Genomic DNA, 27,909 nt, shown 5'->3' on the forward strand with positions numbered 1-27,909 from the left:
ACTGGGTATTACTATGATAGAGAAAAATATTTACACACTTATTTCATAATCTTATTTCATAATTACTTTACTAACTTAGCTAACTTAGGCAGCTGTTTTCCAGTGTCTCTCGGGCTAGCTTACAAAATATATAAAATTTGTTTCCCTCCTTTTCAAATATTTATTCCAATCATTTAATCTTGTCATAATACTTTCCAACCAATGCTAAATAATGATGGTGGTAGAGAGGGAATCCCTGTTAATTCCTAATTTTGATAGAGATATCTCTGGAGTATTTTCATTTACAATAGTGCCTGTAAGTGGCATCAGCTAACAGCCTTTATTATATTTAAATAACTGCCTCCCTTTCTAGGTGCATTTTCATTAGGAATGACTTAAAATTTTATCTAACCTACCACTATGATTACATGACTTCTGTCCTGTAATGTGGTTGACAGAATCAATTATGTTGACAGATTTCCTGATAATAAATCACGATTACATTTCTGTAATAAACCCTGCTGACAACAGTCTAATACTCTTTTCATATACTGGCAGGTTCAATTTGCTAGTATTTTACTTTTGAATTTACATTAATAGCTGAGATTAAACTACTGCTTTCTTTACTGAACTGTTACCTCTCCTTTTCACCTTCCCTTATATAAAGGTCTCTATCTGATTCATATGTTGTCTCCATAGTTTTCTTCAGATAGGATACACCAGTATGTTTTTTCAGCTTGACAGGTGAAGAGTCTCTTGTCAGAGAGTAGGATTCTTGAGTTGTAGTCCCTTTTTGTCCACGAATGGATGTCATTTCACTTCTACTTTTTTAGGTTTTAAGTAAGACTGTCTGATGTCAGTTTGTTTTTTTTCTTTATATGTAACTTGTTCTTCCAACCTGGAAGCTTAGAGGATTTTTACTTTTTCCTCAGAATCCAGGAACTGTATCAGTCTATACACAGGGGAGAAGGGGTGTGTACTTTGTCTCCGTGCCTCCTTGCTGGGCAACAGTCAGCTATTTTGATCTGCGGTCTTGAGTCTTTCTTCATTAAAGATTCCCCTTTATTATTTGTTGAATTACTGCCTCTCCACTTTTTTTTTTCTCCTTTAGAACTCCTTGTATATCAGATCTCCAAGATTTGTCCTTAAGCCTCTAATCATTTCCCTCTTTATTTTATCTCTTAGTACTTTTTGCTCTGTGTAATGACATAGTTCTTCCCTTTAATTTTCTAGGCCAGTAATTTGGAACTTAATAGCATTTGTCCTCTTTTTCAAATAATCTAAACATTAAATGTGAAAATCATTTTTTCTAGTTCTCAAGAATTTACGTTATAATTCAATCTGCTTTTTAAAAATAATTCAATCTGCTTAAGTATTCTTATCATTTTGCTCAAGTGAGTATTTCCTTCAGTAATTCTGTTTTTACTAGGTTTTACCTGTTCTAGTGGTCTGCTTCCATGACTTCTCTCTGGCTGCTGGTCCCTTTTATGTGCACTGTTATGTTTACTGGGTTAGCCCCGACTCTTATCTACCCTTCAGGCTGGACCTGACTGCTGGGCAGCTTTAATGGCAGCACGCTGGCAGTGCTTGGGAGCCTCATGCCCATGGTGAAGCAGTGGTCTGGCTGGCAAGCTGTCAGCCTCCCATCAAGACGATGAAGAAGGAAGCCTCTCGACCCCTCAGGCTCCTCAGCTGCAAAGGTAAATGCTTTACCGTGTTCAGAGTAGGTAGGATGCCGCCTCTTTTTTCAGTGACACCCTTTCCCGTTAGTACTTTGAAGTGGCAAAAGACTGCTCCTCTTGGAAGGGAGGGAAGCGCCCTCCCCGTGGAAGGAGGGGTTGCATGGATCTCCTCCAACCAAGTTTTCTCTAAGAACCACAGGGCTCTGATTTTTGCTCACTCTCTGAAAGAGCCAGCAGAACCTAAAGCCTTGCTGCTTATCTCTCTAGATCACAACGGCTGCTCTGTTAATAACAAATTAGTTCCCAATATATTGTCAAATTATTCTCTGTGATATCCTATCTGGATTCAACTTCCCTTTCTTTCTCTAAGGCCATCATTCAAGTTAGGACTTCATCATCTCATGTATAGGTTCCTGATTTCTTTGTTGGTCTCTCAGACTCTCAAGCCACTCTCATTCAATCTGCATGAAACTTACCGGAAAAAGAGCCCTGTTGGTTACTTTGGACTACTACATAAAAAGCAATAAAAGGTATGATTGCCAAGAGTAATATGTAAGATGATATAAATGGTAGTACTATTGCTTATTTAATTAACAGCAAACATAGCTCTGAAGAAAATAAAGAATGTTATTCTAACAAGAACATTTATATAAATGAAATTAAGCTTCTAACTGCTGTTACTGAATCATGTGAAAAGTGCTGAATGGATTCTAATCAAAATTAAAATATGTATTATGCAGCATACACAAAATTCTCTTTAGGGAGCCCCAGTAGTGAGGGGAAAAAAAAAAAAAACTCAGTCATCTTCCAAAAGAGCTAAGACTGTGAAGAGAAGCATGCTATAATTTTTAAGATGCTATAAAAAGAGGGAAAAAAAAAACCCCATGGTTTTACATGAGTCCCAATTTAAAAATATCAAGGGCTAGATTTCCAAAGTTAAGGTACTACTGTTGATTTGTTTCTCTTTGGGACACTTTAATAGTAATCCTCCAGGGAAAGTAGAAGATTTAATGAAAGTCAGTAATACTTCAGAGTAACACTGGCCAGGCCAGCTGATATAACAACAGCAACAACGACATATGATGGTCATTATTATAAGGGGGTTATCTCCTGTCTTTCTCAGCACAAGTGGCTGACAGAGCTGGAAGAAACAGTATTTCTAGTTGTGTCTCCAATACAGGGAAACAGCTCAGCCACAGCACCCTGGAGACCTTCCATGTACCTACACAGGCCACACTGGGAAGGACTGAACCATCGCTGAATCTAAGTCTTGGCGGAAGGCCTTATGATTTTCCTCTCTTTCCCCTGAAAGGCTGTCATGAGAGAACTTCTCATCTCCTCCTGGGCTCTGATGAAAACATGAGACCAGTTCGCCTCACCCCCTGAGGGTACATCTCCATTCTCGACTGTGGCTTAGCTACAGCACAGCATTGGCTCCTAGGCTACAGGGTGCCCCACCACTCATGATGCAACTATCATCTGGCCCCTTCTGTTTCAGCGTCGCCCTTGTGGTGAGTGGAATAAGGGACACAGGGAGCTGGCACCTTTGGCTACCCTTCCTTTCTCTGACTTCATTAAATAATAAACTCTGAATCTAAAATGGGCCACATCTGTCAGGGCTTATCTTGCCTAATGCGAGACATCCATTTTATCTCAATATTCATTAGTGAGCAAGAAGAGTGGGGGAAGAAAGAAACAAAAAGGTTCAGGACTGGGTGGAACCCAGAAGTCAGTATACTAATAGTCTCATCCAATTTCCCAAGACAAGAATGAGGACCATCTAGACTATATGCTTCTACTCCTCTCTAATACCATCAAAAGAGGAAATGGGTCTGGTAGAGTGTAGCCAAATTATGGGTCTGTAAACCAAGTCATATGTCTGATAACTCAAGTACCCAGCAAGGCAAGAAGTCATGCTCAACTCATAAAGTCTGAATTTGAACTGAAGCTTAAAAGATAATTAGCACATAATTTGTAAAATCTTACTCTGCATGCAATAATATGTATCTTTATATATAAAGACCTTCTAAAGATTACCATCATCCGTACATTACCATCATGTGAAACAAAGTTAAATGAAGATTTAGCATGCTACTTCTGGAAGACTGTCAACATGTGCAAAAAACATAGAAACAGCTCAAATCTGGAACAGTGTAACTGGCTGTACTATATCTTTTAAGACAGCAACTTAAGTCCCACTGTGCTGGCCTATTTGTCATATCCTATATCCTTCCCCAGTTCTCTCATCTTCTCTTCTTGCTTCACCCTGACTCTATATTACTTTTCCTATTGTTACTACAATTTGGAATGCTTTCCAATCTTCCCCCCATCGACCTCCATTCCTACTTCCTTTAAGACAGAGTAAACATTCTTTCTTCTAAGAAATCATGGCTATTCCTATCCCACAAAGAGAACAAACGCAACATAAATTAGTGGTCTAGCTCAGCACTTCTCAGACTTTAATGTGCATATATTCGTATTAAAACATCGGGAATCTTGCTAATATGCAAACTGAGAAACAATGCGTACTGATTCAGTTGGTATAAGGTGGGGCCCAAGAGTCTGCATTTCTAATAAGCTCCCAGATGATGCGGATGCTGCCTGTCCATGGTTCACATTCTGCATAGCAAGGACTTAGCTCATTTGATTTTGCTACATATTATTTTGACTCTGCATATATTAGTTCGGTTCTGCTATCAGGTCTTTTACCTTTGTGTGTGCACCTTAAAGTGGAGCTCCCACTAACAGATGGTCTTAAAGCCCTCTTGAACAAATGTGAATGTGCATTCTTGGCAAGTATTTTTATACTGAAGCATGAGAAAAGAGAGCAAATAGATCAGAATGTCAATCTTTGCCTTGAAGTAAAAGAAAAGCTGAATTGTATATCTGGAACCATAATTCTTCAGAATAAAGGGGTTTCAAAAATACAAACACACCAGGATTTCTAGGCTCAGGCAGACATGGCCATATGCTGGCTGAGTGCCCTCTAAGACCCTGCTACTCAAACTGTAGTCCACAGACTACACTGTCAATGCTGGTCAACAACGCATGGGAGAACTCGTTAGAAATGCAGGCTATCAGGTCCCTCCTCAGACTGACGGAATCAGACTCTGACTTTAAGCAAGATTCCCAAGGAGATTTGTATGAAACATTATCAAGTTCAAGACGCACTGCCCTAGCACACTCAAAATAACCAGCTGAATGAGAGAATGCTGGGATAACAAAGGTTAGTTTCTTTCCATTTACTCATATGACAAAAAGCATTTTGTTGGAGCAACTACGTTAATAAGAAGTTCAGAGTTACCCCGAGGGCCTCTCTCAAAATGGTCACTATCTCCTTAAATCCTCTCTAGTGGCACCAAGAGTGACCATGGAGAAGGCATCGTAGTTGTATTTTCATTCATTTGAATGGTTTCAGATCACTAATCTACTAAGTAAACAGCTCCTCCCAAACCTAAATAACTGAAAAATTATTTCAAGGATGATAATGTGTATGCTGAGAAAAATGTTACCCCTGTTCACGATTGCTTGTTTAACGATGAAATCAGATTCTTTACATGGGAGTAGGAGTAGCAGCCCAGGACCTTAGGAAACATGAGGTACTGAAATGAAAAAAACCGTACATGTATTCTTTTTCACATCCATAGTTTTCATCAGATTTTTCAAGGGTTCCATTATCCAAAGATGGCTGAGATGAATGCTGCCAAAGCTTACAAGTGGATTTTAACTGCAGAGTGTCCCAGGACCTTTACTACACTTATAATGTACTGTGAGCTTCCAAGAGAGGAAGTTAGTAGGTGCAGTGAGTTTTCACAATTTTCTGATTATAAGCCTAGAATATTTTGCTCTTAAGCACCAAATACTATCTCCTTGAACGCAGAACGACCTTTCAAGGCCACAGCCAAAAAGTATCCCTTGCAAACTGGAAGGAGCATCCTTTAACTATAATATTCCAGATTTTAGCTAGTAAATCAATTTTTAACCAGTGTTAGACTTCACTAAGTTCTTCAAAAATCATAAAATAAATCTATTTTTTAAAGAAGTGGCATGCAGTGAACACTATAAAGAGAACTTTGGTATTATACTCAACGACAAGATTCAATAAAATATGGATTAATGTTTTCTCCTATTAACTAAGGTTCAGTTCCTGAAGGACTAAGAGCAAACTTGTTCTAAAAGTGACTTCACCTACATGATATCCAAAGACTGCAGTGTAGTCACAGGCCTGCATTTCTTTAAATGAATCCATCGCGGATCTAGCCAGAAGTCACCAACGAGGTCTTGCACGTAATATTAAACTAGAGAACAGTAAAAGTTCCGAGCTCATAGGAACCACATACGTAGTAAGAAGTTTTAAGAAGCACAAAAAAGAATAAATGCCATGTTTTAAAATAGCTACACCATTAAACCCTATTTGATAAATTTTATTTAAAAAGTTCTCAAAGGTAACTAAAAATGACTTTGCTCAGGTGGGTCTACAACAGTGCCTCCTCAACAGCCACACCGAAATGATACACGCCAACATGTGAGAGTAAGCGTACCAACATTTATGCTGATCAAGTCAACAAATTTCAGTACTTACCAATATTTTTAACTCTGCTTTTCAGCTGAGTAGAATGCCTCTTCTTACTCTTTGATTTGGGAGTTTTATCTTTAGATGCCAGGCTGGCCTGTGCAGATGCTTTTCTTGACTTGAATGTTTTAGTTACTGTTGTTGGATCTACTGGGTCAGGCATACTGCTAAAGCTTTCTAACGACTCTTCATCAAATTGGCGTCTTCTCCTACTGGTATCTAATTGATTTTTGCGATTACTATTTGTTGTTTTCTTTACAGACACTGCACATCCAGTCTTGAGAAATGGTTTTTCTACTTCACCTTCTTGGTCATATAACCATGGTGTCCTACTGTTCTCCACCTCCTCTTCGGGCTGTTTTTGATTCCTTACCAATGAAAATAAGTTTTTATATATTACAATGATATATTTCTATATCTACTGAAAACTCCAGATATACTTATAGTCTACTAGTAGATTCAGGTAAATAAAAATTGTCAACAGGCTATAAAAATACTCCCACAAAATACACATTAAAAATGAAAACGTTACACAGGCTAAGGTACTAAATTACTTTAAACTTTAATCTTAGACCTTTCTCACTAAACCATTTTCACTAGTGAGACTTCCAAACCAAAGGTCCAGCATTCATGATGGAAAGAGTGGGAAGGTAAGATCAAGGGAGGATGGGACATACAAGGAAAAAACAAAAAACTTAAAGAAACAACTGAAAGAGAACCACAGTAAAAAGTTTGGAAACGTACATGGATCTGTGTCACCTAAAGCAGTTCAAATATAACCAGAATCTGGTGAAAACAATTGGCCATGTAACTAGTAATTTATTTCTCTGCACATTAAGTCTTATTTAGCTCTGTTAGCTTAGTGTCATTTTCCAAATTTTATCTGCTAAACTTTGGCATCCCTTAATATGTTAATAGGTATTCACTGGTTATCTAAATCTGGGAAAAAATAGGCAAAACAAAGTTAAACAGGTCTGCGGTACTTCTCAGAACTTTCAATATGCCAATGTGTTTTATAAATGTCTTCGAAGGGAACATAGTGAACATGCTGTCTGAAACTTTTTATTACAGAACCTGACATGGACAAAAGAGTTCCTAAGAATATAATTTGGGAGACATTGATCTATAGGGATTAATTCAAGACAAAGATTAACAAACCTACAGTTTACATGCCAAATTCAGCTTGCTGCCCGTTTTTTTGTATGGCCTGAGAGCTATGAATGATCTTTATATTCTTAAATCGTTGAACAAAAATTAAAAGGAGAAATATAGTTTATGAGACATGAAAATTACATAAAATTCAAATTTCACTGTCCATAAATCAAGTGTTCTTGGAACACAGCAACTTATCTGTTTACATATTGTTTATAAATGCTTCTGTGCAAAAATGGCAGAGATAAATGGTTATGACAGACACTATGGCCTGCAATATTTACTACGTAGTCCTTTATAGGAAAAGTTTTCTGACCCGAGCTAACAACTACAATGTTTTATCTGACCTCTTTGTTATCTCCAGCCATTTAATTCAGGGAACCTATAATAGCTGAAATTTTGGAAAGAGATGAGGTCCAATCTGAAGTAGGTCTAATATCTAAAATAATAATACTCAGATGCATCTTTTTTTTTTTTACTACCAATTACATATAAACTATAGATAATAATGAAGTAGGGACCTTCCAATAGGAAGACCATTCACTAAAGCTTTGAATAAATTTTTATTGCTTGTGATAGAGATTCATTCAACCACCATTTCTCAATGTCAATTGAGCACTACACACTGTTTTAGGCTCTGACAATAGAATACTTTCACAGAGTAACACAAGATTTAGTAGGAAAAAAAGGTTAGTGCAGATAAGAAAAGGAGTCAGGCAAGGTCAGGGAGGTCTACCACAGGATTCCTGGAGGTGAACACCAAGTTGAATTCTAAGAATTTTTGGTTAATTAAGTAAAGAACAAAACCAAAATGTTCATGATTTAACAATTAAACTGTCAAAATGCTAATTTAAGAGGCTGAGACATGCCCACACACCTAACTAAAGGGAGAAGTAATGTGACCTATATATTTATAAAGGGATAGGAAAAACAAAATCATAGAGACACTTCTGACAGAACAAGTATTAGGCTCAACTGACCTCTGATTTTTCCTCCTTTTAAAAAGTTTTTCTGAAGTAAATAACAACAATAAAAAGGCTATAATCTTTTTACCAGCAGGCTATCAAAATCATTTTCTGGATTAAAACAATCATTAAAAACATTATTTATCAAGCCATAAAAATGCTTTAAAGAATGATTAACCTGAGCCAATCCAATGAGTCTTTCACACACTATTTGGGTCAAAATTATAATTGGGAAGATTATCATATTAAAAAATAATAAATGTGGGCTTCCCTGGTGGCGCAGTGGTTGAGAGTCCGCCTGCCGATGCAGGGGACGTGGGTTCGTGCCCCGGTCCGGGAGGATCCCACGTGCTGCAGAGCGGCTGGGCCCGTGGGCCATGGCCGCTAAGCCTGTGCGTCCGGAGCCTGTGCTCCGCAGCGGGAGAGGCCACAACAGTGAGAGGCCCGCGTACCGCAAATAATAATAATAATAATAATAATAAATGTTAGAAACAGAGAGAAAAAGGAATCCTGACTATGTATTGCTAAAACTTCCTTGACAAAAGTTGTTTTTATAACCTAATAGTACTCAATATTACATTTGGATGGGCCTTAGGAACTTACTCTAATCAGGGGCCATGAATCAAACAAAGGAGCCATCACTTTGTAACAACTATCCTCCAGCAGTTAATATTAGTTTCTATTTCTACATCAATGAACAGTGAACTGGTATAACCTTAAAGACAGATATCAAATCAAGGCCAAAGACACTCTATGGGTTAGGTCATATCCTTCCAAAATGAACCTCACGGGACACCCTGATCAAAACTCTGAACTGCTCTTGTACAAGGGTTAGCAGCAGGTATACACCTGAGTGACACCTGGCAAGATGTCAAAACTTCATATTCCCAACACTATCAAGTCAGACAATCACAAACATCCTCCCTAATTACATTCTCAAATTACAGATAATTAGATGTAATCACAAAGTGATGTTTAAGCAAATAATGGATTATGTTTACAATCAAATACCTTTGTTTTTCTGCTCCAACAGAAGAACTACTTTCAAAAGGTTTTGGAAAAGCCATGTATTCTGTTCTCCCTGAAAGATTCTGGGCTAATGGTTGCTGCTGTTCAGTGGGTGCAGAAATATTTTGAGAAAAATCTCCAAAATTAGAAGGAAATAAAGGGCTGAAATTCATACCTAATAAATAAAAACAATGGGTAAGACAACAATAAAGAAGCACCTTTAGCCTTAAAATGAAATTAAAAAATAGTTTTAATTAAATATGCCATTCAAATCCACCAAAAGAAAAATTTGTGATTAAAATAAAGTAACACTCATTTACTCAACCACTGTTTTACAACTCAGTCTGCTATGTTTTCAGCATTGGTGATTCGAAGATAAATACTGATCCCCAACCCCTTAAGACCTAAAAGTTAGCAAAAATAATGCTTGATATTTATCAGAGTATTACTGGGTACAAGACTCCACTGTAGGCACGTTACATGTTACTTCATTTAATGCTCAAAACAACACTGTGAAATAGGTATTATATTCATTTTACTAGTGAGAAAATAGGTTTAGAGATCAAATGCCTAGTAACTGAAAGAGCAGGTTAGATCTCGGGTCTGCATGGCTCCAAAGCTTAGGTTCTTTACACTCTACATGGGAAGTAAAATATAATCACATACTTAATATATATTGCTGTATCAGAGGTATTTACAAATGGCTACTTACAACTTGTGGGAGAAGGGGATCAGGGAGGGTTTCACAAAACTGAACTAGATTGACTGTGAAGAATGAACAGTCTTCGTACAGGGTTGGCATGGGTATAAGGCATATTATGACAAAAAGGAACTGCATGTGCAATTTCTTACATTATTTGTTTCTTAAATGCCTACTCAAACAACGCCTGCTGGGACTTCCCTGGAGGCACAGTGGTTAAGAATCCGCCTGCCAATGCAGGGGACACAGGTTCGAGCCCCGGTCTGAGAAGATCCCACATGCCGCGGAGCAACTAAGCCCGTGTGCTGCAACTACTGAGTCTGCGCTCTAGAGCCCATGAGCCACAACTACTGAGCCCGTGTGCCAAAAGTACTGAAGCCTGCATGCCTAGAGCCTGTGCTGCACCACAAGAGAAGCCACCACAATGAGAAGCCTGCGCACTGCAACAAAGAGTAGCCCCTGCTCGCCGCAACTAGAGAAAGCCTGCAAGCTGTAACGAAGACCCAATACAGGCAATAAATTAATTAATTAATTATTTTTTTTTAAAGTCTGCTGCCAATATTAATCCACACCTAAGAACTAAAAACCTTGTTAAATTGTTTAACAGCCATTGCTTTTATAATCCTGTTAAGAAAATACGCTGTATCTGTGGATATTTATATTCACAAAGCCCTCCCAACCCTTTTCCTCTTCCTATATTCTCTGGCAAACACCTTCAACTCCTCTCCCTTCATGACTCACCTCACCTAACTGATCATTCTACCTCCAGAATGTCTTTAAAATTACTCCTTTTTCTTTACCGCTACTGCCGATGCCTTAGGTCAAGCTGTCATTCCTTCCCTGCTATTACTGCAATTGCCTTCCAGTCACCATCTATACCCTTAGCACCTTCCCTCCAATCTCAATCAACACTATCACTAGTGTAATCTTTTTAAAATATAAACCTCATGCTATTCCTCTGCTCAACATCCTCCAATGGCCCCTCTAGTAAGCAGCAGAAAGTCTAAGCTTCTTTGCACAGCACAAAGGCCTCCACTGCTCACCAGCCACATCAACTACTACTTCCCCTGTCATGGCCCTAAACACTAGCCATACTTCATGACCTCTAAATTCCCTAAGTAATATACTGTTCCACTGCTTTGTAACTCTAAGTGGTTCCATTAATCAGAAAGTCCTTTCCCTTCTAATCTCCCTGGAAAAAAATTATATTCATTCTTTAGCTTTAATATCACTTTCTCTAGGAAAAAAGAGATTTGCTGATAATCTCTTGCCCCAAGGAAAAGCAGGTCATTCACCTCATCTGCACCACTGCTACAGCACCCATGGCAAAGCACTAAGCATTTATTAACATTCTTGGCTTCTTCGCTAGACTCTAAATTCCTTAAAGCATCAGGCTTAACATCTTTGAATCCCAGTCATTTATATAGTGCCTGGCACATGACAGGTACAGAAAAGTCTGAATAAAAGCCTAAACTAAGTAAAAGTAAATATAAGCCTAAGCCAAACACCTTTACTCTAGTGGTATATATCTCCCTACCAAGACACAAAGCTCCTCTACAAGAGCGTTGCCTTATTCACCTCTTCTCTCCTAATATTTTACACAGTGCCTGATGTATAGCAGCCAATAGACAGGTTAATTCCCTTTCTCCTTGATAAATACTTGTTGAATAATTCAAAGGTAAAAGACTAAGCAATCATTCATAATTTACTTAATTTCATTAGCAACCACATTCAGTTTAAGAGTTCACTATAAAGAATCAATGTAGAAAAGAGTTTATAACTTTCTTTGCCAACATTTCCTACCACTCCAAAAGGGACTGATAAAAATCCATGCAACAGACAAATGTTATTCTCAAACACTCTGCATTTATTTATTTTCATTTAAGTTTTTTCATTTAAGTTTTCAGCCACCTACCTGGTGCAAATGATGAAAAATTAGTAAACCCCGGTAGGTTGAACAGATTTACAGGCTGTGCTGGAAAGCTGAAAGGACAAAATAAACTGGGAGAAGGAGGGTGTGATGCACTACTGACTCTTTCCTTGCTTCCAGGTTTTTCTGGATGATTTTGTTGGCGCATAAGTTCATTTAGCATTTGCTTCAACCTGTAAAAATTTAAGGAGTCAGTAATTTAAAGATCAGTTGTATTACCATCTATGTAAAGTACATCCAGAAAGAATATATGTAAGACATGATTCAACAGTATGTGGAACAAACTGACTGCTCTGATGTTTACAACAAATATCTGCTTGTCCTGCATGCTTAGTTCAGTAACTTCGCCTTTGCAAGAAGAACTGTGCTTATTAGCACTTCTAACAGATAGTAGGCATAATTACAACACTCATTGTTTATATTGTTTACAGCTTTACTGAGGTATGATTTACATACCATACAACCTACCTAAGGTAAGTGTAAAGTTGAGTACTATAAAATTTTTTTTTAAAGTCAGGTCTACGGTATTAAAAAGGAACATTGAGCAATATCTCTGCTTATAAAATTCCCAAGTGTCAGAATATTCAAAAATGATATTTGGTTCAGGCCCTTTTCTCCCAGAAGGTAACTGTAAAACTCTTGCTCAGTTTTAGCACTTACTATACACTCTCACTACTTCTAAGAAACAGATTACCTTTGTACATTATTCTGTTGCCATGTTAGCTGGGTATAGCACTGGTTCAACTGGTGCATTATAAGGTGTACTTGAGGAGATGCAACATTGCTGGGCATAACACTGTAAGGGCCCGTGAGAAGAGTTTGTAGCAGACAAGACAGAGTCTGTGGAAAGAAAATTTTCAGAATAGTTGCCGATGACATGAGAAAAACGTGTACTGCTTCAAAAACAAGATAAAAAAATTCTACTTTACCTGCTGGTCTTGCATCAAAGTCTGACAAATATTGACACTGAAATCAAGTTGTTTCTTTAGCTGATTGATTTGTTCTTGCCACTGTTCTTTCTCTTCTACATAAGAGAGTTCTGACACCCAGCGAAGGTTTTCCTGACGCTGCATGCTGATATTCTGTTGTCTCGTCCTGGCTAAAGGACGATAATTTCCATCTGCTGAAAAAGGGCGATTGTTCTTCCACCTAACACAAGATTTAAAGCATTAGGTCATCTTATGTAAGTATTTGGTTTTTAAAATCTGGCAATAAACCTTGATACCCTGGGTCCATACGTCTGTATTCTCTTCACAGGACTTAAAATGTATGGAAAATAGAAAGAGAAAAATTCTGGATTTCTAGTCTTGTACACTATCATTTTTCATTCCTTTCGAATCTTTTTTCATTTATGTTTTACCGAGAAGTGTCTATATAATTCTGTATTCTTCAAAATGAAAACAGTTATGGGACTTCCCTGGTGGCACAGTGGTTAAGACTCCACACTCCCAATGCAGGGGGCCTGGTTCGATCACTGGTCAGGGAACTAGGTCCCACATGCATGCAGCAACTAAGAGTTCACATGCCACAACTAAGGGGCCCACGTACCGCAACTAAGGAGCCCACCTGCCGCAATTAAGACCCAGTGCAACCAAATAAATAAATATTAAAAATAGGGAGGGCTTCCCTGGTGGCGCAGTGGTTGAGAGTCCGCCTGCCGATGCAGGGGACACGGGTTCGTGCCCCGATCCGGGGAGATCCCACATGCCACGGAGCGGCTGGGCCCATGAGCCATGGCCGCTGAGCCTGCGCGTCCAGAGCCTGTGCTCCACAACGGGAGAGGCCACAACAGTGAGAGGCCCGCGTACCGCAAAAAAATAAAAAATAAAGTGAGGCACTCTTGTGGGACTGAGCCTCTTAACCTGTGGGCTCTGCTCTGACTCCAAGTAGTTAGTGGTGGAATTAAATTACATTGTAGGACACACAGTTGGTTCAGAGAACTGAAGAACTGCTTGGAGTCAGAAAGACCTGAGACTCTTAAAATCAAGCAAAAAATTAAAACAGCAAAACTAACCTATTTTTAGTTTCCTTTACATTATAGGAGTTATGATTTGCATGGCTAGGAGGACACACGGAAAAGCTAACCTATTTTTAGTTTCCTTTACATTATAGGAGTTATGATTTGCGCTGCTAGGAGGACACACGGAAAAGCTAACCTATTTTTAGTTTCCTTTACATGATAGGAGTTATGATTTGCGCTGCTAGGAGGACACACGGAAAAGCTAACCTATTTTTAGTTTCCTTTACATTATAGGAGTTATGATTTGCGCTGCTAGGAGGACACACGGAAAAGCTATCATGGGAGCCGGCGTCTTGCTCCTCCTCCTCCTCGTCTTCATCTGTCCGAACTGCTTCAGAAAGGTAACCATCTTCATCTCCTTCTTCATCTAGTGCACACTGGGTAGAACCTCCCCAAGTTGCCATTGTTCTAGAGATTAAGAGACAAAACACATGAGATCATTCTGGAGATGAGCTAAATACTTTACCGCCTATTATGTACCAGACACTGTACCAAAAAAAAAAAAAAATATATATATATATATATATATATATCACTGCACCAAAAAAAGTGTATGTATATATGTGTATATATATATGTATATGCATATGTGTGTATATAAAATTTCATTTAGTCATAGTAACTATGAGATGGGTGGTACTCTCCAACTGCTGTTATAATCTGTTTACGCTACCTTCCAGAAAACAATTCTTCATATAAATTAAACTAGTAATCATATCCCCTGGAACTTATTCCTAAACTAAACCCCTCTCAACTTTCAACTTTTCCTTGAGTCACAGTTTTCTAGATTGGAGTTATCCAGTAGAACTTTCTGCAATAGTAGTAATAATCCATATCTGTGCTGTCCAATAGAGTAGCCATTAAATACACATGACCAGTGAGCACCTAAAATGTGGCTGGTGTGACAGAGAAAATGAATTTTTAATTTTATTTAACTTTAAATAGCCACCTATATTTAGTGGCTGCCGTACTGGAAAGCACAATTCTAGACCCATGGTTCTCAAACCTAGATGTTTAACAAAACAATATAAAGAACTTTTTTAAAGTATAGATGTGTGGTACACAGAACACAATAAAATATTGAAGATATAGTTTGATCAATAAAATTCATATTGGCACTCCAAGAACAGGAATAGTTCTTTTATGAGTACGAAAGAGAGTAAGGTTTAGTGCAATGTTGCAGAAATGCCATCTGATACCAAAAAATTAGGTCATAACAAATTTGGATTTCAAAATTTTAGATCTGAATACTACTATAAAGATAAGTAATTAACTGATCTTATAGATAACCAATTCTTTTAGAAATATTCTAAATATGGAAATTTCAAACATAAATCCTAAAAACTGAATGTTTTATACAATAAAATGTTTTCAAAGTCTTAGGAAATTTACAAATAGCAGACACTCAATTTAAGTTAAAAAAAACCCACTTATTTCTGGCCTGATAGAAAAGCACTATAAAGTATCAAGCATTTTCTTTTTATAAACTTTAAACTTAACTAAGAAAACAAGGCTTATATACTCAAGAAAATCTGTATCACCATTTGAGCAAGCATCTTGGTAATTTTTGTAAATTTTTTAAAAAGAGAGAAAGGTGATGCTGTGAGAAGTTAGAACAGAAAGTAGCTGGATTTAGTCAAACTGAGTCACAAAGGTGATGCTTAAAACACAAGTCTCACTGCAACAGCAGATTTGTGCTATGATGCAGAGGGGAAATGAGGCTGCCCATCCTATAGGCCGTAAATAGGTGTTATTTTAAAAAATGATTTAAACAGCTCTCTTACTTTTCTGTTCTACTCTGTTGAGGCGTACACAGGTTCTCAGACCCATCACTTCTCAGTGAAACAGCCACTGGCGATGTAGTTTCAGCCAGACCTTGCCTCCTCTGATGTTCAGCCATCAAAGCTTCAAGCTGCTTTCTTCTCTGTCGCAGCTCTTCCCTTAACATTTCGTGTCTTCGCATTTCTGACCACAACTGTTATTTTAAAAATTAAGGCAAGTTGGTGTAAATATCGGGACTTGTTTTAGCCTTAAAGAAAAACAGCCTAATAGTATTGTCAATACCAACAAATATTTCTATTCTCACTCTATCCTTTTTACACTGAGACACCCAAGAAGGCCAAAATGATATTTTAGTAATAAGAAAAAATTAGGCAATCATTAATTCTTTATGAAAACAGGTAGCACCCAAGTATACTTTATCAACTATCAGAAGAAAGTTACAATGTTTTCTATAAATCCCATATAAATAAAATGCCAAAGGACCGGTTTTTCTAATTGAAATGATTACTATTTACTATAACTAACCCTTACATATAATTCTGCCAAATATTTGCTAATAAAGGGCAAGGCTATTTTGAAAATATACAAACTTAATTACTTTTTGGAAAAAATTATTTCTTCCCACAACTAAAAGACACATAATAGGCTACATTTAAAAACATGTTTCACAGATATTCAGTTTTCTTCCTTAAGACTCAGGAACAAGGTACAACATACCTCATTATCTACCACTGAAGGATCATCAGGTTCAAAAGCAGATCTGCTTGTACTGGCTTCATTTTCATTAACAGTTGGGGTTGAAGTAACAGCTGGCGTATATTTTTTTGTGGGACAATTACCCGCACTAGTGGCTGACAGCTAAAAAAGAATTAAAACTATTATGAGGAATTAAAGCAATTATATGTTAATTTCGTAAAAACAATTATTTCACTGCTTCTCTAGGGCTCTAGTATCATACTTAATTTATTACCACCAGATTTCAATTGCCATCATGATCTAAAGAAAATCTGACATAAGCAAACAAAGATGAAAACACACACTAAAGTTGAACAGTAGTAACCAACCCTCCGAAACAAAAGAGACATGAGGGATAAAATGTTACTGTGGAAAATTTCACATACTCAACCCAACTCCGACATATATTCCTCTGCACATTAGTTAGATTGGGAACGAGAAAAAAAGGATTAGATAAAGTAGAAAAGGTAAGTGTCTAGAAAATAAAGTTATATTAGAAATATCACTTGATATGTTTCCCTTTCTTTGAAAACAAAACCTGACTGAAGAATAGAGCTAACCAATAAAGTGTAGGAAAAATCTCAAAAAAGAATTGATATTCCCCTCCCATATTAACCCTCCTCCTGATTACCTGACATGGTCAAAGACTGCATATTCTCTGTTCAACTCAAAAACCCATGCATAGGGTACTATTTAATAAGCATATATACATTTAATATTCAAACTACAAAAACAATATTTTAATTTCCCTAAAAAACTCATGATGGCTTAACAGCTTTATCATGTAATTTTAGGCCAGTAAAAAATGGAAATGTTAGTCCCTTAACTGCCAAGTTCAAACCAGAATATTTTAATATAATACATACTTATAAATACTCACGTTCTGAATCCACAGCCAGCCAGCCCAACAAGTGAAAGAATGGGAATAATTAGAGTCAATTCCTATGTGCTACCTTTCACAGTATAAATGTACATCCTTAACACATTTCATTTGTCCATCCATTACATTAATCATAAAATTAAGATACAAATCTATCAAATTAGCACTAAAAAAAGACAAAGAGTACTTTCAGTTGACATTAAGATTTTAAATATCTTTCTTCAGACAAACAGAAAGAAAGAAATTTCCTAATTACCTGTAGGTCAGGACATGCCTTTTGCAATGCTTGAATTTTCTCTTGAATCTCAATCAGTTTCTTTCTTTCTTCCTGCAATTGTTTGAGCTCTCTCTGTTGCTGCTGTAGTTTAGCCTCATAAAATTTCTCTCTATAATTAAATTGACATTATATTTGTGGACTCCAGTAAATCTGATAATAGCATTAAGCACGATGTAATACAGTACCTAGCGGAGTACCTTCTCTCTAATAGGCACTAAACTTTTATGACCTGAAAGGCAGAAGCTTAACATACCTTGCCTTTTCATTTACTCCAGCATCTTTCTGTGTTTTATTGGTATTTCCTCTAGTGTTATTTGCATTTTGTTTGGTGTCTTCTTCTGCTGGGTAGAAATCATCCAAATTTGAGGTATTGGCAGAGATAACTCCTTGATCTGCTGTATCATCATCCTAAAACAGCATCATTATATTAAAACAATCTTGATATCTAAAGACATTATCCAATTCATACCTCAGTAAATAGAACTAGGTTGTAAAATTAACATAAAATTTAAAGCAGTAGGGAAAGCATATGATTTTGAGCAATGAAATTCATCCTCTACCAATGGCAGGAAATAAAGTACTAAAACTAAAAACAGTACATTAATAATTTGAGTTGCCAATTACCCAGCAATGGCAAGTACTAGTTTGCCTTTTCTTTCTTTGACCAGATTCTAAAATCAAAGAAGAGCTTTCTAGAGAATATGAAAAAGATACAAAATATATCATTGGAGCTTGGAACTCTTGATATTAGATACTTTTTCTTCAGATATGACTTTTACATTAACAATTTAACAACCAATGTCTATTACCACTTGTTCACTTAAAAAGCTTTCCATTTCCTCATTTTGGTCTTTAGTTTGCCAAACAAGTACCAATGGCTCACAATACAAAAACGAATGAGAATGTACCACCTCAAATCTGTAACTACTGGAAAAACAACGAAAGTTCATATCTTCCTAACAGTAGATACGTATCTTCTGTTGAAATCAATGTGCTTATTAAAATGGAGGACTGGGCTGGCAGCGCACTGGTTAAGAATCCGTCTGCCAATGCAGGGGACACGGGTTCAATCCCTGGTCCGGGAAGATCCCACATGCCACGGAGCAACTAAGCCCATGCACGACAACTACTGAGCCTGTGCTCTAGAGCCCGTGAGCCACAATTACTGAGCCCGCATGCCACAACTACAGAAGCCCGCGCACCTAAAGCCCGTGCTCTGCAACGAGAAGCCACCACGATGAGAAGCCAGCGCACTGCAATGAAGAGTAGCCCCCGCTCACCACAACTAGAAAAATCCTGCATGAAGCAACGAAGACCCGACGCAGCCAAAAATATATAAATTTATTTTTTAAAAATCTTATTAAAAAAAAATGGAGGATTGGAGGTAACCTATGACATTTTCTTAAAAACATTTAATATTGGGCTTCCCTGGTGGCGCAGCGCTTGAGAGTCCACCTGCCGATGCAGGGGACACGGGTTCGTGCCCCGGTCTGGGAGATCCCACATGTCGCGGAGCGGCTAGGCCCGTGAGCCATGGCCGCTGAGCCTGCGCGTCCGGAGCCTGTGCTCCGCAACGGGAGAAGCCACAACAGTGACAGGCCCATGTACCGCCAAAAAAAAAAAAAAAAAAAAAAATTAATATTGTATACTTTATATTTACTCATGCTTTCTCTGCAGAAATCAACTGAAACTTTAACCTTTGGAAATAGAGAGTTAAAGCTAACTTTGATTGTAAAACTGTCTAATCGATTTTAAGCTTATAGACATGGTGTTATTCTGGTCTTCTCATCAATCTAAAAGCTAACCTGATTTATTACTAAAATGGTAAGATTAAAAAGAAACTGAGTTGGGACTCAAAAACAGAGAAGCTGGATCATGAGGCATTTTCCCACAATAAAAAAGTGGAAAAACCAAAGTATGAAAAAAAAAAACTACATAAAGTTTCAGATTGTCACATGAGAGTGTCTGAACTGAAATGATATAAACTCCGAAGCTAAAAGTAACTGACTAAAGAATTATTGTTTCAACACATGCTGCATCACAGACTAAGGAACCATATAAGGGCCATATAAATTGTCTAAGCTAATCTAATCAAGAAGAGTAATAATAGTTTTATACAATCATGGTAACTATATAACTGTTTAAACCTTCTCCTGAGTCTCTTGGGAAAGGATACAAGTAAGGGCACAAGCAAAAGAAGACTACCCTTAATAAAATAAGTAAAATGTATCAATCTTAAACATATAAAAACTTGGGGAGTTTGGATCATTTGTTTTTAAATAGCTCTCAGAATGAGGACCCTTAATCCCTCTGTATTGCAGTTTTCTCATTTTTCATACATGTTATTTCAGGTCTTAGAACACTCACTAAAGCAAAAGAGCTGCATTCAACATAAGCCTGAAATTAAGCTGATTCATCTATAAGCCACCAAGTTATTCATCATTTCTGATCTATTATTCCCACTCGGGCAATCTGAGGAGAGGAGTCATAAAGAAAAAATGAGAAAGTAATTAGCAAGTACAATGATGTTCAAGATAGCACAACCTATATTATTATTTGCTTTAGAAGCTGTCTTAATTTTTTCAAATGGTACTACTGTCATACGATCAAAGTTCAAATAGTAAAAAAGATGTTTAGAAAAATCTCCTTTCTATCCCTTTTCCCAATTCCATTCTCCATAGGTAACCAGTGTTACCAGTTTATGTATCTGTCTACAGATATACTTTGAATATATAAGCAAAAATATACACGTGTACATAAACCTGTATGTGTTTGTTTGTATACATGTGTTTATGCTCCTTCTTCCCTTCAACACCCCTTCTTACAATAGGAAAACCTTCGAAAAAGCCAAAAGCCAATTCCAGTAATGGTTAAACAAGCTATATGGTATCTCAATAAAATAAAATGTAATCAAGGGTATAAGGAAATGGATTCATCCACCACTGCTTAGATATCAATTAATATAGTCATTCTGGAGAGCAATTAAGCAGTGTCCATTAAATTTAAAATGTGCAGGGCTTCCCTGGTGGCGCAGTGATTGAGAGTCTGCCTGCCGATGCAGGGGACACGGGTTTGTGCCCCGGTCCGGGAAGATCCCACATGCCATGGAGCGGCTGGGCCAATGAGCCATGGTCGCTGAGCCTGCGCGTCCAGAGCCTGTGCTACGCAGCGGGAGTGGCCACAGCAGTGAGAGGCCCACGTACCGCCAAAAAAAAAAAAAAAAAAAAAAAATGTGCATAAACTCTGACAAAGCAATTCCACTTCTTCATATCTGCTCTTGAAAAACACAAATGCATCACAAAGCTTGTGAAAGAATGTTCATTGGATTGTTGTTTCTAAATAGTGAAAAACTGGAAACAACAAAAGTAAACATCAATAGGATGTTAGATTAACTAAGGTCCACTGATAGTACAGAAAACTATATTGCAGCTAAAAAAGAACTGTATTTACTGTATGTGTATATATATATATATATATATATATATATAAAAAACATATGCACAGTAGCATCTGTGAAGGAGAATGGGATTATGAATGAAGGCTCAAAGGGAATTTACTAGTAGTGTTCCCTTTATTTAAAAATGGGAGCACATTCATCTTTCACTTGAGTTACTCAAAATAAGTAGCATTCCAAAAGAAGTTGTGAATAACAATTTAATTTTTTTCATTCACAAAAAAATTGTTTTTCTATACATTAGTGTGGTTAATTTTAATGTTCTATACTTCATTTTTTTCAACCTAACACAAGCTAAGCAAACCTAAATGAAGACAAATCACTCATTAATTTTACCAGAAGTTTTTTGGCTTCCAAAAATCATATAAATTTCAATACTTTAGGAAGTCTCTCTTAAAGATATTTTTATAGTGATTATGTTACTAAGAATATATATATATATATATATATATATATATATATATATATATATAAACAGATGAAAAGGAATGATTTTAAAAAGTTCAATCATTCTTAGAAAGTTTTATACCTAGTCTAATAAACTGCAAAAAGCCTCTGGACCACATCAGTCAATATACAAGTGTGAATTGTTACATAATTTCACGTTCATACATTCAAATGGCTTTTTAAAATTTACAACTAATAGTTCCAACTTTACTTGTTTGGCCTTACTGAATAAGACAATACGGTTTTTCTTCTACATCAAGTGAGTTAAGATCTCAGCCAGAATGTCAGTCTCAACTCTGGCTCTGACAATGGTATAACTCTGGTCAACTAACACCTTTAATCTGTGTATCTGCCTCACTGAGATATTACCAAGTTCTATGTGATATAGAACTGGGGTCTCCAGCAAAAAAACAAACAAACCTGTTTTTATAATAGTTATACTGGTACACAGCCATGCTCATCTGTTTGCATACTGTCTATCACTGCTTTTGCACTGAGTAGTTGTGACAGAAACTGTATAGCCCACAAAGCCTAAAATATTTACTAAGTCACCCTTAGAAAAAGTTTGCTTATCTCTGATAATATGGCATGTAAAGTGCTAAGCATTTAAACCTGGTATATAGTTAGAACTCATTAAATGTGTACTAGTATACTTATACCAACATACTTATCAAACACATAAATTTTACAAGACTGTCCATTTGACACTTTTTTTTTAAAATACAAGCAGCATTTACCTGCACCAATGCAACAAGATCTTGTAACTGTCTAAGTTTCTGTTTTGCAGCCATAAGTCTGCTGATCTTCTGTTCAAATTCAGCATCTTCAGGCGTCTCATCAACCAGACTGCTCCGATGACTAGATAATGACGCTCCACTGACTGCCTCATCTTCTGCTTCTTCCTCCTCCTCCTCCTCACCTTCACCTTGTGCAACGTGAATCCCCTGTTCTCGTTCTCTATTGTATCGACAATCTGCTGAAAACATGTACCAGTGAAATCAATACCTTAATAAACTTAAGAGTACTAAAGAAAGGAATTCCGGGCTTCCCTGGTGGCGCAGTGGTTTAGAGTCCGCCTGCCGATGCAGGGGACACAGTTTCGTGCCCCGGTCCGGGAAGATCCCACATGCCGCAGAGCGGCTGGGCCCGTGGGCCATGGCTGCTGAGCCTGCGCGTCCCGAGCCTGTGCTCCACAATGGGAGAGGCCACAACAGTGAGAGGCCCGCGTACCGCAAAAAAAAAAAAAAAAAGAAAGGAATTCCACTGCCCAAGAATAATATGGTAAAATTATCTGTGAATAGAGTCAATCATACCTAAAGAAGGAGGCATGTTTAGAGCCCTTATGTTGGCAGCAGATCTGTTGTTAATTTCACAATTAGAATTAACTGATCTCCCATCTCTATTATTAGAAACACACTGTGCATTAGAATTACTATTTACTTCATTCCAGGTGGCAGCTACTTGTGGATTTCTAAAAGAAAGAAAACAACCTGAAGTTATTTAAGGTAAAAAATATATGCAATAATAAAAAAATCAAAGTTTTACAACTGCTGATAAAATAATTCCAGACTATGAACATCATTGGCTATTTCCCCATTTAAATTCATCCTCTAAATAAACGGCTCTTGCTTTTCACTAACTTCTCCTATTCACACATTTAAGAAGAAAAACATCTAAAAAAATCAAAATTACAACCAAAAAAAAATCAAAACTACACCTAAAAATAAAGAGGTAGGAAAATGAAGTTACGTACTTCTTATGATTAACTTTTAGTTGATCTAACAAACAGCAAATTTACTAAACTACTGTGTTCAATACTTCCCAATTTGTTTTTCTTTATAGAACAAGTAAGAGTACACTAACCAAAACAGCAGACTTACAGGAGAAAAGCTTAAATAAAAGGCAAACGGTAGGCACTCTACTGAGGTTTCTTTTGTTTCATATTAAATGTATTGTTAGGATGAATATGTTAGAAAAACAACTTAAAAAAAAGTTCTTACCGAATGTTAGTAACAGGTTCAGAATTTTCATGCTCGGAATCATATTCTGACTCTTCAGTTTCTTCTTCTTTTGTGTTTTCATTTACAGCATCTGTCATCATATCTGATGTTTGCTCATAATAATGAACTAATTCTCTTAGCTCATTCAACCTCTTTCGAACTTCATTTAACTTCCTGATAAACAACAAAAACATTTATATTAACACCCATTTTAGCAAAATAAAGCATACACTATTTTCATACAGTAGCAGCCAGCACAAACAAAATTTAAACCCAAATATCCAGGGGATGTGACTATAATGAATGTAATTTCAAGTATAGGTTATTCAAAATCTCATCACCTTATTTACTTATGTTGTGTTACGGACAAAAGCATAAGAAACCCTCTTCCAAGTGTTCACTTTAAGCAGGTATAGATGTTAACATCTTAAGTCTCAATGTCAAAAATATTCCTATGTTTCTTAATAAGTATCAAAAATGTAAAGTACTAAATATTCCATTAAAATAGGACCTCTTAGGCAAATCAGGTATGCAGGCATTCCTGAGCATTCACAGAAGGTTCCCAATTTGTCTACAACATATAGAGATCTACCAGTTACCATACTATATAACATGTTTACCAAAAAGAATAATTAGGTTGTTGAATTTTTACTGAGTCCCAGGAATTATGCCAATGTTTTCTAATCCTTAAAACACCTTTATGAACAAATATATTATGCCAGGTGAAGAAAAAGAGGCTTAGTGAGGGTGCTATTTGTCCACAGTCACACAACCTTGTGAGATACAATTCCAGGGCTGTCTGACTCTAGAGCCTGGGCTCTAAACCATTTGAATACAGAAATCTTTTAACTGTAGTCCCTTTATTTGGAAAACAGGAATACATTAGCTATAGAAATTACATGTTACTACAATGTCACATTTCTCTAGGACAACTCAAAGATGCACATATAACACACACACTTATTCTACCACCATACCACTTAAGAATGTTTATCATATCAAATTAACTCAGTTTTTCCAGAATTTTCAACAAAGAAAAAACCCCCAAGATTTATCCCCATTATTCAATTCTAATCTATGTAAACAATGTTTGTAGAAATGTTTTACTGGAGTTTTTCAGTTGGATTTAGGTGGCCTTCATTTTCACTCTGATTCTGAGAAACCAGAGAAGCAGCAGGATAAGGAACAGATGATGTGAGGCTATTGGATTCTCCATTGACAACTGGTGTTAAGCCTACAGGAGCAGAGGGAGCTGCTGTTGTACTTCTCTGATCCACACTCCTTTGTGGGGAGGCTGAAGAAGGCACAACTACCAAAAAAAAAAAAGACCAGTTACCATAAATAAACAAATACAGCATCAAACAACACATTCATAGTTGGCTCAGACATAGAAAAATAAAAAGTAAAAGTCATTAACATCTTAAATCCTGCAGCTTTAAAATGTGAAACTTAAGGATATAACCAGGCCACTTGTTTATTAACATGTCTTTCAACCAAACACAGTTAAAACAGAAAGGAAAGAATAAGGAAAGACAAGATGGAAACCAACAACAACTACGATATTCTACCTTGAGAAAGTAACGAGAGTACTCCTCTGATAAACTTGGTTCCAGGTTAAGTTAAATAGAGCCACTGCATATGATGTGCAAGCACACCATCTACAAATCTTTACAGGGCAACCCTAGCTGATTAGGTCCTTGAGAATGTTCCAGTCCAGAGGGATTCTATCTGGTCTCCAAGATGGAACTTTTCTTGTTCCAAAAGATAAAGCAAAATTGTTTAAGTGACTGTGGTACATAATACCATGAATACTACTCAGCAATAAAATTTTCTTATTAGATGATGATTAATCTTCTAAGACAGCTCTTGAACTACATTTTAATTACTTTCCTGTCCACACAGATCAGACAAAGATATCTTATGCTTTCATGGGTAATAAATGAAGACTAAGAATCTTTGTGCTTCTCTCTCTCCTACCAGTTTATTTATTTTTTTCTTTTTATTTATTTATTTCTGGCTACGTTGGGTCTTCGTTGCTGCGTGTGGGCTTTCTCTAGTTGCAGTGAACGGGGGGTTACTCTTCGTTGAGGTGCACAGGCTTCTCATTGTGGTGGCTTCTCTTGCTGCGGAGCACAAGCTCTAGGCACGCGGGCTTCAGTAGTTGTGGCTCACAGGCTCTAGAGTGCAGGCTCAGTAGTTATGGTGCATGGGCTTAGTTGCTCCACGGCATGTGGGATCTTCCTAGACCAGGGCTCAAACCCCTGTCCCCTGTACTGGCAGGCAGATTCTTAACCACTGCACCACCAGGCAAGTCCACTACCACTTTAAAACTATCATCATTTATCTCTTCCTCAGTGACAATCGTCATTTGTTGCTCACGTTATCCACTGTTACAGCTGGTTTCCAGTAGTCTTTTCTCTCTATTCCTTGACTGTTCTACCTTTTGCTCTGCTTTCACTCTGTTTCCCAGAGAAATATATGATTTTTTAGTCATCAGTAGACAGAGTGCTACTTTAATTATGTGTATAAAACTGACCACAAGCGTTTGAGTACAACTTTGGAAAAACTAAGTTTTTCTTGGCTGTGTTCATCTGTTTAGGGAGGATGGGCACTGGGATTAGCTTCTACTCTAGAGGAGGCCGAGGAGCAGCACAAGTCAGGGAAAAGAAAGGAGCACGTCTCAGGGCAGAAACAGTACAGTTCTTTGAAGGTGGCAGACAACTAGGGTGAAGTACAGGGATCCAGAGATGATGTTTCTATCCCTGTCTGTTCTTTATTAAGACAGCATCTGGAATGCTAAAGAATAATGACCAGTTAGGGTTGACCCTACTGATTCCAATACCCAATGCTACAGCTCCTACTACCAACTGTCTGAGTAAGAGGCAGAGACCAGGCTTGGGAAGGTAGGTGGCCAAGTGAGGACTAGTAACTGAATCTGAATTAGACAAAGGCAAGTAATCTGTAGAGCAGAAAAGACAGTTCCTACAGTATAATCAAGATGACTATTAGCTTTCCTATATAACTAGTACAATCAGCCCTCCATATCCAAGAGTTCTGCATCTGCGGATTTAACCAAAAGCAGATAGAAAATATTCAGGAAAAAAGAAATTCCATAAAGTTCCAAAAAGCAAAACATGAATCTGCAGCATGCTGGTAACTATTTATATAGCATTCACATGTATTAAGTATTGTAAGTAACCCAGAGATGATTTAAAGTGTACTGGAGGATATGCTTATGTTACATGCAAATACTATGCCATTTTAGATAACGGACTTAAGCAGCCTCAGATTTTGGTATCCGTAGGGGTGTGGGTGTGGGTGTGGGTGTGGGTGTGGGTGTGGGTGTGGGTGTGGGTGTGGGTGTGGGTGAGGGTGCTGGAACCAATCCCCCATGGATACTGAGGGATAGTTGTATAACTCTTTAACTAGTACACCTAGGATGACTATACGCCTTTCCTAGTCCCACCTAACTATTTATGTATTTTAAAAAATGGGGAGTGTTTGGGACTTTCTGTACTAAATAAGTTTTTCATATCTCAGGTTTTTATTGTATAAATACTTTCTAAATCTGTTTCATAGTTTTAAAATCAAAGTACTAATTTGGTTTAGCTTTTCCTTAAGGAAAAATTTTGGATATGCGAAAAAGTGCAGTATTATTATGTCAAAGTGTCTAACAGTTACCTTCTCTTATACTTTTCCCTTATTTAAAATCCTACCGGGCTTCCCTGGTGGCACAGTGGTTGGGAGTCTGCCTGCCAATGCAGGGGACACGGGTTCGAGCCCTGGTCCGGGAAGATCCCACATGCCGGGGAGCAACTGGGTCCATGCACCACAACTGCTGAGCCTGTGCTCTAGAGCCCACACACCACAACTGCTGAAGCCCGCGTGCCTGAAGCCCATGCTCCGCAACAGGAGAGGCCACGCAGTGAGAGGTCCGAGCACTGCAACGGAGGGTGGCCCCTGCTCAACGCAACTGGGGAGAGCCCGCGTGCAGCGGCGAAGACCCAACACAGCCAAAAATAATAACAAATAAATAAATTTATAAAAAATAAAATAAAATCCTACCAATTTTTCAAGCCCAAATTCATTCTTTTCCTTTTCTGAATTTTACAGAACAGATCTACCATCTATTTGGCTTTACCATACATTGCCTTGTTACTTAAAAACTTGTATGTTACTTTCACATACAAGTCCTATTTCCCCACAAAAATTATAATTTTCTTGAGTAACTATGTGTTTATTCATTCACCAAATATTTACTAAGGAATTATTACATGTTGGCATATATACTTACATGTCCTCTACCTAACACTGCTTAGATTTAC

General features: G+C 37.4%; 1 protein-coding gene and 1 long non-coding RNA gene across 23 annotated transcripts in view; one reads left to right on the forward strand and one right to left on the reverse strand.

Annotated features, from left to right (window-relative positions):
* PCM1 (pericentriolar material 1) overlaps positions 1–27,909 on the reverse strand; it is an 88,574-nt gene that overhangs the window by 31,601 nt on the left and 29,064 nt on the right. For 15 of the 22 annotated variants that reach the window (XM_033848694.2, XM_033848704.2, XM_033848698.2 and 12 more), the window contains 14 exons: positions 24,692–24,893; positions 23,585–23,758; positions 22,898–23,055; positions 22,322–22,560; positions 17,937–18,091; positions 17,663–17,792; positions 16,509–16,649; positions 15,794–15,984; positions 14,217–14,417; positions 12,919–13,138; positions 12,684–12,829; positions 11,975–12,162; positions 9,363–9,534; positions 6,244–6,602 (listed from right to left, as the gene is read on the reverse strand). In XM_033848694.2, coding sequence (XP_033704585.1) covers positions 6,244–6,602; positions 9,363–9,534; positions 11,975–12,162; positions 12,684–12,829; positions 12,919–13,138; positions 14,217–14,417; positions 15,794–15,984; positions 16,509–16,649; positions 17,663–17,792; positions 17,937–18,091; positions 22,322–22,560; positions 22,898–23,055; positions 23,585–23,758; positions 24,692–24,893 — 2,676 coding nt within the window. The remainder of the gene's footprint in view (positions 1–6,243; positions 6,603–9,362; positions 9,535–11,974; positions 12,163–12,683; positions 12,830–12,918; positions 13,139–14,216; positions 14,418–15,793; positions 15,985–16,508; positions 16,650–17,662; positions 17,793–17,936; positions 18,092–22,321; positions 22,561–22,897; positions 23,056–23,584; positions 23,759–24,691; positions 24,894–27,909) is intronic. The other 7 variants (XM_033848697.2, XM_033848695.2, XM_033848703.2 and 4 more) reach the window with 1 other exon arrangement.
* On the forward strand, positions 22,983–27,909 carry LOC141277534 (uncharacterized). Its single transcript, XR_012329045.1, has 3 exons — positions 22,983–23,089; positions 23,427–23,493; positions 27,322–27,909. It is a non-coding gene; the product is annotated as an uncharacterized lncRNA (long non-coding RNA).

The sequence above is a fragment of the Tursiops truncatus genome, chromosome 21, assembly GCF_011762595.2.
Source record: "Tursiops truncatus isolate mTurTru1 chromosome 21, mTurTru1.mat.Y, whole genome shotgun sequence".
NCBI lineage: Eukaryota > Metazoa > Chordata > Mammalia > Artiodactyla > Delphinidae > Tursiops > Tursiops truncatus.